At 38.9% G+C, this 11,582-nt stretch overlaps 1 protein-coding gene across 1 annotated transcript; it reads right to left on the reverse strand.

Moving 5' to 3' along the window:
• Positions 1-1,217: 1,217 nt before the first annotated feature.
• On the reverse strand, positions 1,218-10,145 carry boka (BCL2 family apoptosis regulator BOK a). The gene is made up of 4 exons (XM_061078269.1): positions 9,923-10,145; positions 8,023-8,151; positions 4,787-4,950; positions 1,218-1,343 (listed from the first exon to the last, which is right to left on the reverse strand). The coding sequence occupies exons 1-4, from the start codon at positions 10,137-10,139 to the stop codon at positions 1,218-1,220; spliced, it is 636 nt and encodes a 211-aa protein (XP_060934252.1). The 5' UTR covers positions 10,140-10,145.
• Positions 10,146-11,582: the final 1,437 nt, after the last annotated feature.

Below are 11,582 nucleotides of genomic sequence, written 5' to 3' on the forward strand. Positions count from 1 at the left end.
CAAAACTTAATGCTCAACAATAATGAATACCTGCACTGAAAAGCATGCATCAAGGAGAAACAGAAAATTAATATGTACTCGGAAATAGGGTTATCCTTGATTTACATTAATATTTTAGCAATGAGACATAATTATGAAATCATGCTCTCCAACTAATTCTCATCACACAAAAGGATTTTATATCTGTTTCATTTCTGACATTCACAGCTCACACCTGACAGAGAGTTGTAAAAATGTTTTATTTATTAACGTTAATATTTACAGTTGTATATGACTCACTTATATTCTACATAAAATGTCTTACATACATGCCATGTAAAAGTGAAATTATTCATGGAATAAATTCTACTAACACACTGAAATGTTATCAAAGTGCTCTAACTCAGAGAAAACACACACGTAACTTTACTATCACAGTACAGCAATATAACACACTGCCTCACAGTGAACAAAGGAATAGAGGGAGGAATTATTGCATTTAATGTACAGTACTGTTTGAAATGCATTGTGTAGAAGTTGTAGACTCAATTCATCTGACTAATCTGGGACTGGAGAAAGGGGCCACATCTCTTAGTGGAAGTTCTGAAAAAGCATAATTAAAGTTTTATTTCAGTTAAACATTCTTAAGCTAATCAGCGCCCAGTCAAAATGTGTTGTTTACCTTTTCCAATTAGTAAAATATATAGCTGGATGTTATTCTGCAAAATATATATTATATTATTATACACAGACTCTTTATGACGCAATCTTCTTTTCAGTTGTAAAAAATAAAGTAAAGGAACAACTTGGTCAAGACAAGAGATATCTCTAAATATAACTAACTCCAGGCTGATTGTTGCACCCGCTAGATACTAGCTATTGTGATGAGACAAATAAAACCCTGAAATAGAAACAGGATTGTTGATGGTAATGCTGAAACATAATATAAATCATAATATAAATCAGCTGCAGTTCTGCTGTTTGAGGAAAAATTGAAAGTTACAAACATTAACGGTGGGTGATTTTATACATTCACATCAAATGTGTGCCAATATACTATCTTACTATATATAATAATAAATAGACACAAGGAAGAGGAAGAAGCTGGGAGAGTCCATTGTCTGTGAGGGGACAAGTGTTCATCATTGTTGGCTCAGTGCAAACGAGTGTAAACATATTCCAAAGCAGTGGATGCTTCAGTGTAGTGGTGCTGGTGGTGCGCAGTGCTGGTCAGTCTTTCACTTCTCCCTGAGGAGGTACAACACGATGGCTTTCAGATAGTGTCCAAAGGTGCAGGCAGCAGTCACCAGCCAATGAGAGCGGAAACTGGCGTCAGTGTTCACCACGCATTTTGTGACATCCACCTGTAACAGCAAAAAGGACACTGAGTCATGACCCACAGAGTCTCACTCTTACATAAAACAACACAGAACAACTGCATCAGAAGGAAATCTGTTAACGTGTGTTTTTACGGCGGTTTACACTGTAATCTCAGTGATGCTTACTCCAACAATCTACTGATATACATTCAGGAAAAAATTAGACCCTTTCACTTCTATCATGTTACATTGCAGCCTTTTCCTTTATATTTCACTTTTCAATTGTGTTTCAACAGAAAACAAATGTACACAAAACCAACACGCAAACAGAAGAGACAGAAGTGTCAGACAAAAGAAATCCTGCACTAATGAAGTTAATTACTATCACATCACTCTGTTGTAGAACAAGTGCTACGTACAAGCATCCCTCATATCAAGACTCCCTCGCTCAAAGCAAGCTTGGCTGCATCAGTTAGTAATGTTGATAATATATAAAGTCAAACAGCCCATTTTACACCTAGGACATTATGCAGGCAACCTCCACATAGAAATAGTTTATAAGCAAACACAGGTCATCTCCCTCAGATCATGAGAGTAACAGCCTACACAGATTCATGTTCCAGTCTTTTTTATTAATTTGTCCCTTATCAGTTTACAATCAATAACCCATTATGAACTAGAATTACCACCCTGCAGTTGTATGCCTCCGCCAACTACTGCAATCTCAGTCTAAACACTTTTTTTCTTTCAAGACTCATCTGAGTTCACCATGAACTTTGAGAACCAAAATCTAATCCTTTCCTGTCCAGGTGAATATTTGTACCAAATTTGAACAACTTCCCTGCAGACAATCTTGAGATATCACGTACGTAAATGGCGGCGTGGAGCCAATAAAACGGAAATTACATTTTTTTAAATTTGTCAAAAATGAAAAAATGCATTATCACATTGACTTCATTATTCACACTATTCTATGACATTTGTATTCAGATTCCTCCAATTCTTCTTCATCATCTTTGAGATGTTTCTACACAGTGACTGGAGTCCAGAGTCTCAGACTGCGTCAAAAGGTTCATCTTTCAACAAGACACTGACCATAAGCACACGGCAAAGACAACACAGGATGGACAAGTCCATGAACGTCCTGTGGCCCAGCCAGAGCCCTGACTTGAACCCAATCAAACATCTCTGGAGAGACCAGAGAAAGTCTGACAGTCTTCCATCCAAACTGAAGAATGATAGACAATCCCCAAATCCAGGTGTGGAATGTCACATCATACATAAGAAGACTGGAGGCATCATTCCAAAATGTGAAGAAAGTGAAGGGGTCTCAATACTCCCTGTGTGTATTGTTACACATATAGTGATAATTTAACACCAGATAATGTAGTTTTTCATCCTGGCAATAAACACTTTTCACATCCATCACTAAATGTTAGGAAGTTTTCCGAAATGCTGACGTCATCTCCCAGCGTAGAAATCTGACAGTTGGAGCTTGGAGTGCAGCTGTGAGAAACAGCTCCCTCATTTGTGCTTATGAGGTCAGTTATACAATGCATTGCTCTTCATTTTGTCACACTCCACTTATTCTCAACACGCAGCGGACTGGGCTGCCGTGATTCTGGGTACAAGGGCGTTAATTTGTTCAGTTGTCCTTCTCTTTCCAGCAGAGCAGAGCAGAGCACAGGCAGAGGCACGTTGCCAGGCCTTGTTACTTCTTGTGGCTGAGTTTCACTCATTTGTTTCTGCAAGATTTTATCTCTGATGCAGTGGCTCCAGTTTATGTGTATCTGTGTCATTTTTTAAACTACTCAATTCATGCCAGCTGTTGTGGATGTGTATTTCCTTACTATGATGAGTCTAAATTGGAGAAGCCAAATAAAACACAAATTAAAGTCCTAAATAAGATTGAATAAAATAAAGCAGATTTCAGGTAAACGCTCAAAAAAAGCATCCTACAAGTTTGGACAGTGGGTATTGGTGGACCTTGCTGAGGGCATGGCTGAGGGTGCTGACTGTACAGTTGTGACATCACAAAGTAACAGATCCGGCATCTCATTTTAAATGTAGAATATGTAACTTCTGCCACCAGGGGTCTCTCAATCAAAACAATAACTAAAGACTTAATTTGATTGTTGTGAAAAAGCATGCCATCCTTGGGTGGCTCAGGTCCCTGGTGTATTTGGATTTTAGTTATGATTGACCGATACAAACAGTGAAAGGAAAAAAAAGTTCACTGGCTAACTGGCTAGTGGTGTGTTTTTCCTCTGCATACATTGTTTGCCCCCGGAAGTTATAGCAGCAAGGCCACAGGTAAAGTATATATGATGCAATTAAATGGCGAGCAACATGCAACATCCGGTTACCTTGAAGGAGATTGGGGAATCCTTTGAACATTGTTGCAAACATTTTGGATAATGTAAGTACACAAGTCAACAACAACACATATAACATAGGTCTATTAGTTTATGAACCTTTTAACAAAGAATTGTTACATATTTTATCTTTAAAATGCAGTTTCTGAATACTGTCTGTGTGCATTTTCACATAGATTGAGGTCTTTGATACTTTCACAGTATTTATACAGCAGCTAATGTTGAATTATAATCAAAGAAAACATCAAAATCTCACTCTCTACAAAATGGGACCATTACACCTTTGTAAGTTTGTAAATTATGAAAAGAAAAAAAGAGAAATTTGAATATGTTACTTATAGAAGTTGGAAAATCATGATAGAAATCCTTCATTATTTTGTGATATTCTTGACCTACTGGCTATACTCAAATGAATAATATCACAATCAGCAGATTTATTTATAATAAAAATAAACGTTAGTTTTCAGATATTTAAACCTACCATACTTTATCATTTCAGTACCAGTATAATATTCCTGTACTACCCATGTTTGGACTTGAAAAACATGTGTGGGCTTAATGATTTAAAGGTTCAGTGTGTAGAATTTAGTAACATCTAGTGGTGAAGTTGCATGTTGCAACTAAATACCCCACACCTTACCCTCCACTTCCAAACATGAAAGAACATGTAGCCTTTAGTTGTCATAAAAACTCAAAAGGTGTTTAGTTTGTCCAGTGGGCTATTGTAAAAAACATGGGGGCCCCAATAGAGAGGACCTTCTCCTGATGTAAATGTAAAGTAAAGTATACTATAAGGGCCATTCTATGGTAAAGAAAACAACAGTTTGTACAATTTAGATGGATAATGATTTACACACTAATGAAAACATCACTAGGATTATTTAGTATTCAATTTCTGCCAATAGATCCCTTTCTACTAAATCGTACACACTGGACCTTTACGATGTGGCCACAACAACCACAGCAGGGTATGCAAGTAATAACAGGAACACACACACACTGCCAGTTTACCATCATAAAATGAAAAGGCCTTAGAGTTGCATCGTCAGCAACATTCACATAATGTTCACTCAAACAGCTGCAGAAAAAGTAGATAAAAAAAAGATCCCTTACCCAGCCCCCTTTCCTTTTTAACCAGGAGGTCAGATGCTTGCGGACAAACTCTCCCATGCAGTCGACGATGGTATCGACCATGTCCGGATGACCGTGGCGAACACAATCAACAGCCAAGGCCCCTGCTACGGCGTACAAAGAAACCACCTTTCCCCAAGTAATACCTGACAGAGACACATAAGTAATAAAAAAAACAAATTAAATCAGTATTTATGCATGCTAATTTATGTCCTGCTATAAAGTGGAATGCGTGCTCTTTTCTGAGTATACGTGGGGTAGGTTACAGGGCAGCAAACGTCTGTGTCAGCAGCTCTCTTCAAAGGTGGATGAAGAAACTCTAGAACCGCAGCAGCAGAAGCAGCAGCCGGGCATTAGGCCTGCGTGCCTGTCTGCACCACAAAAGAAGAAAAGCCAAACACAGGACTCAGAGCAGCAGTCGGGCAGTACGCCTCACTTGATAAGTGAGCAGATCATTTTTCCAACATGGTCCACATGTCGAGTAAAGCTTTCTGCCACCGCACCATTTACAGTCAAGGCTTCAGACTGTTGCTGCACTGTTTATATGTCCTGTACATACAAAGTGAGCCTGAGCACCATCCATCTTCTGTAAGTGCCGTCTGATTAATTCCTAGAATCTCGTCAACAATCTCATGTTTCTCTTTAATGGTCTAATCTTGTAAGGATGGCACACTGTGTGCCGTGGGTCTCAATTATTTGGTGAGTTAAAGCTTCGCAATTGTTATCATCAAGGACGTAGAAGACAAAGCATCAACACTTAAGTATGAAAGGATATTATTCAGCAGCAGAAGACAGTTGTAAATCAAACACTTTTCGTCCCCACACTGCTGCAAAGGTTTCCACAAATTTGTTGCACTTGTAGTTTGCTTTGCTTTCGTCTGTCTACTTCACGTCTGTCCATGATGTTTTAGTCTGGAGACTGTGCTGCTCTTCATCATGTTTTAGGTCATTCGGTTGCTTCAGAGTGAACCTCAGATCAACCATTCTGTCTTCCTTTGCTACGTTCCTCTTTCTTACCATTCTGGAGACAATATTAAGAACTACTTCCTGAAGTACACTATTGTCCTAATAAAGCATCAGAGGGCTTAGTAACACGGTCTCTTCAAACAGTGGCTTTGAACAGACACAGGGTTTTTAAGTAGTCAAGAATGCAGGAATTGTTTGTATTAAATTTCCATGCTTTGTTCATTTCCATCACTGCAGATGAGCAGAAAGTAAACCAATTTCTCATTCCCTGAAGAAAGCAAGATTTATTTCAGTTTTTGGTGAACTCAATTGAAGACAGACAGACAGACAGACAGACAGACAGACAGACAGACAGACAGACAGACAGACAGACAGACAGACAGACAGACAGACAGACAGACAGACAGACAGACAGACAGACAGACAGACAGACAGACAGACAGACAGACAGACAGACAGACAGACAGACAGACAGACAGACAGACAGACAGACAGACAGACAGACAGACAGACAGACAGACAGACAGACAGACAGACAGACAGACAGACAGACAGACAGGTAGGTAGATAGATAGATAGATAGATAGATAGATAGATAGATAGATAGATAGATAGATAGATAGATAGATAGATAGATAGATAGATAGATAGATAGATAGATAGATAGATAGATAGATAGATAGATAGATAGATAGATAGATAGATAGATAGATAGATAGATAGATAGATAGATAGATAGATAGATAGATAGATAGATAGATAGATAGATAGATAGATAGATAGATAGATAGATAGATAGATAGACAGATAGACAGATAGATAGAGACAGATATATAGAGATAGATAGATAGAAAGATAGATAGATAGATAGATAGATAGATAGATAGATAGATAGATAGATAGATAGATAGATAGATAGATAGATAGATAGATAGATAGATAGATAGATAGATAGATAGAGAGAGATGGATAGATTGATAGAATAAATGGATAGATAGATCGATCAATAGATAATTCCCTTTTAATATAAAAATATCTTTCAAGATAAAGGTTTCAAAGGGGACATCTCATCTCGTAACACACATGGTGCTTTAGCTGTAGTTTATCAGTACATTGTGGAAAGCAGCCTTACATCTGTGACTAAGCTCATACACATACGTTTGTGGTCATAATCTACTGCTGCCCATGACTTCCTCTTCACAGTGAATAGTGTCGGCCCTCAGCTTTACTGTCTGTGCATATTTAAACTGCTATAATAGAAGGCTGCTTTACAAACCTCTTAACTGAAACTCAACCCCAAATTGGTTTCCCATGTAAATTCCAAAACAAACAGCCCAGTCATAATTATGACCACAAGAGTGTGTATGGATTAGGTACTGTGATTGACATGTGTGATGTAAATGACTAAGCAACTCTGCTCACACTAAGGACCAGACAAACCAAATTTTTGCATTTAATTCTTTATCACCTGAGCAGCAAATTGCTCTGTTGCATTCCCCGAGGATTAAACCTGGCAGAGATTCATGACTGAACTCCCAGGGAGGCGTCCAAACTGTCTGAAACAATCATCTTCACCTAATATGGACTGAATGTTTTCCTCAGTTTCCTTTCCTGGAGGGGATAATGACAGCACCACACTGTTTCTGACTAAGGATTCTGTGGTCAGCCTACTTTAAAAGTGTTTACATGGAAAACTAGCCTGAAACAAGTTTATTTTAGGTGAGAGAGATTAAAGTTTATTCAATGAAAAAGCATTTAACGGGGGAGTAGCATAAGTACTCTGAACATTCAACATCTTTATTGTATTTGCTCTCCAGGTCCTTCTTCCCAATAAACTTCCCTAAAAGGATGAATCTTCCCTTACTTTCAAGTGTGTGAGGGTCAGAGTTGAACCTGATAACAAAGCACTATAATGCAGGCTTCCATGCAATATCATCAACGTGCAAACCCAGAGACCCCCCACCGGTTGAGACCTACGCATGCATGAGCCAGAGCCACTGTGTTACCGCATGAGCCACGCAAGCTACCAAAATGCGCAAGTTCCTGTCCCACGAAGAGAAGGAAACTGAACATCTAGTATTGGTATTAACATCATCTAGGCTGAACATTAATTCCTGCATCTATGATAGACACATAAATACACTGGTGGCATTATAGTGAACATCTGTAAACATCACAGTGGGGGCTCTCCAACTCTGCAGGAGGATGTTTCTCCATAAACGGGTTGATTTGCAAAAGAACTAGATTCGTACCTGTAGAGAACATGTCTGCAGCCACAGCCAGGAATGCGTCCGACACCGCGTTCTCCGAAGCAACTGCGATGTTCAGCTGTCGCGCTACATTACGATAAATGTTAGGGCGAAGGTATTCCAACTCGTCACCTGGCCAGAACATATGGAGTTCAATCGAAGTTAGATTTCAACAAATACATTATCTAAAAATTATTTTAAATTGTAAATTGAAAGTAAAAACATGAATTTTACTAAAATACATTTGAATTTAATAACAAAAAAATGAGCTGTAGCTCAATATTATACATTTGCGGCATTTGCTAACAGCCTTAATTTGACTGGTATGACCATTAGCAAATGTTTGCTAATATTAGCTAATGTTCGCAAACATAGCTATATAGTCCAGTACATTACTCTTCTTCACTTGTGCTACTATCACAGTAGGTTAAGGTCTAATCTCTAAATCATCAAAAGTACTATTTTCTAAAAACAATGATGTGGGTTTTGGAAGATAAATAAATGCAAGTTCACCACTAGATGCCACTAAATACTACACACTGAACCTTTAACATTGTTGAAAAAAATGCATTTTGATTTGACTTTTGCTGTCAGTGAAATGAGAAAACGATCTTTCATGTTTGTTGGTTATAATAGTTGGAGCCAATTAGCTTAGCTCAGTCCAAAGACTGAGCTAAGCTAAATAGAGGGAACAATAACTGCGCTGTATCCTGGTCAAGAAATAGTTCAGTTTTTTACCCATATTAAACAGTTATAAAACACTCAACTTAAAACACTTAGTCCGTTTGGACAGAGTCAGGTTAACTTGGCTTTTGCCGATCTTTGTGCTAAGCTAAGTGGCTCCAGCTACAGATTTACTGTGCAGACATGAGAGCGATAGCCATCTTTTTTTCCAATGGTCGGCAAGAAAGGGAACAAGAGCACACATTTCACATTCAATCTTAATTTATAAGCTGTAAATCTTTATTTTGTGACTCAGAAGACTTTAATGAGAACAAAGTCCTAAAGTAATTGATTCACTACCTGCTATAGATCTTATGCTCAGGGGTTTGCCAACCCTTTTGTTTTTGACCCAAGTTCTCTGTCCAGATGTGTTTCCATTAAAGTAAACCGCCCTGCTCAAACTGAGTTTCCAGTGAATTTCATAAACTGGAGGTGGGTTGACACACATGCTAAGGAGAAACCTCACACTGTTTTCATTGTGGGCAAACATCCAGGCAGGAAACCGTTTCTGAAATGAAACTGGGACACTTGAAGGTTTTCCATTAAAAATGAAAGGTAATCCCACAACATATTTCTGGATGAGGACACGTTTCTGGTCTGATGAGTCCATTAACCCCCTTCCATCCAAAAGAAACATTTAAATCAATAAGGCAAATATAAAGAAATGTGAACATTTTGTTAAAAACGTGATTCAATTTTGATATTTTTCCCTATATCTATATCCTCATGTCCCACACATACATTTATATTTAGAAAAAGTGTTGATATTATTTTATATAATTTAGCTTTTAGTTTATTGTGTTATGAGCCGAATACCTTGTTGCAGTAACAGGAGTTTGTTTGGGATCCACCTACCAATTCATCTATCTATAAGGTCTATTCCATCCGGTCTAAGTTTCTCATGTATTTCTTTTCATTTTCCTGACATATAAGTGGTCAACACACCTAACTATATTGGCATCATGAAAAAAAATTAAAAGTTATAAAATTATAAATTCACTTTAGGGTCCCATGTCCCAAAGGAAATACCAAGAACATAACCTTTGCACCCTCAATAATGAGATATAGCCTTCGTGTATACAGACATATTTTGCCTTTACATTTATATTTGAGCCTTTGACTGTGTTACTATATAAACATACTTTACGAAGAAGTTACAACTATGTGATGACAGACTCACCCAGCCACAGCAGGACCGACGACGTCTCCCCCAGCGTCCCGCCCGATGCAGCCAGCCCGTGGTCCGGGTTGGACCAGCCTATGCCGACCCGGTTCAGCCTGGAATGGATGTAGTCCCTGCACAGCGCTTTGGCCTGGGACACCAGCTCCTTGTCGGTGGTGGGCGTGCGGTCGAACACCTCCGCAGCGAACACAGAGGAGCGGCGCAACATCTCCATGCCTCCCCGGCTCCTCCGCCTCACACCGCGGCCACGGCTCCTCTGGAGGATCTGAAGAGATGATCCTGCATAACAAACAGGCGGATCAGTTCGTGGGCATTGTCCGATCGCCTGGAGGGAGCTGCAGGTTACGTAAAGCACAGGCTTCAGAGGTAGAAAGTTCAACACCAGGCCAAAGTTATGTATGAACCCATAATGCGTCTGTTCTCTCTTATGATAAACGTCTGAGGACAATAAAACTTACCAGAGAGTGGAGAAGCTATAAGAAGCCCTGTGACTCCACCAGCATCCTACACTGGCTCCATGTTGACCTGTCACTGGGGCAGGAAAGTGGATTTGATCGCTGACTTTACTGTACACGATTTACTGCTTCTCCAGGAGCGGGACAGAAAAAGCTTCCCAGTTTAAAGTGTGACAGGCTTTCCTTCTAAGGGCACTTATTGTGGAGCCCATAGGCGGAGATAAGCAGGCAAGCCCCGCCCCCCCGCTCCCATCACAGCAACAAACACATTCCAGTAACTGGTTTATTACGTCTGATCAAGGTGTGAATGCACAACACAGCCACCGATGCACAGCTCACACAGATCTGTTCAAATCATGCTGAGCAGAACTGTAAAGGCTGAAACTAAAGATTCTGTGGATGTGAAATGTTCAACAAATGGGAATTCACACGCACACCAGTACAACAAATCTTGTGATGGTTGCTGAATGATCAAAACATGACAAAATGATTGAAAAGAGAAAATAAGAAAATGTAAAACGCCATCAACTTTGAAGATACTTTTTCAATAGTGATAAGTGTGTCGCTCACTTTTTTTCTAACACAATGAATAGATAGTTTGGTAAATAGTTTTGTCTTTATAGCACTTTTCTGGTCTTGATGACCACTCAAAGCTCTTTACAGTACAGTTTTACATTCACCCATTCTAACACACATTCAAACAGTGCATCTACTTGTTCTATGAGGGGCAATTCGGGGTTCAGCATCTTGCCCAAGGACACTTCGGCATGCAGATGAGGAAGACTAGAGATTGAACTGCCAACCTTCAAGTTGGAAGACTACTGCCCTACCCCTCAGCCACAGCCACCCCAAATAACAAATACACAATGTTTAAAAACCGATTTTTTTATATATTTTCTGTTTAATTTAATACATTTTAGGGGCTAATGGGTTGCAAGTTGCATTCTCATCTTCTTTTCTCCTTTATTTATTTATGGTCTTTTTTGTCACAAATCCTTCTTAAATTATGTTTTACGGAACGAAATAAACTAAGCTGAACTGAGAAACTGTAAATAAACAAAGATCTGTCAGGAAATTAATTCCTTTTGATTGAAATGGTTACTTCAACAAGTTACTATTGCTCCTCTGTAAACTTTGGGGACTTGTGAGTAAACAAAAACAAAAATATGGGTCAAGCTCATATAGGTAAAAAGTTATAAAAT

The sequence above is a fragment of the Limanda limanda genome, chromosome 9 (assembly GCF_963576545.1).
Source record: "Limanda limanda chromosome 9, fLimLim1.1, whole genome shotgun sequence".
NCBI classification, from domain to species: domain Eukaryota; kingdom Metazoa; phylum Chordata; class Actinopteri; order Pleuronectiformes; family Pleuronectidae; genus Limanda; species Limanda limanda.

What these genes read in the sequence shown, in the direction of transcription:
- boka (XM_061078269.1), bottom strand. Translation starts at nt 10,139, where the DNA reads ATGGAGATGTTGCGCCGCTCCTCTGTGTTCGCTGCGGAGGTGTTCGAC. An exon ending in GTCGGTCCTGCTGTGGCTGG is followed by an intron (nt 8,152 to 9,922) that starts GTGAGTCTGTCA and finishes TGTTCTGGCCAG; the next exon opens with GTGACGAGTTGGAATACCTT. An exon ending in TGCAGACATGTTCTCTACAG is followed by an intron (nt 4,951 to 8,022) that starts GTACGAATCTAG and finishes TGTCTCTGTCAG; the next exon opens with GTATTACTTGGGGAAAGGTG.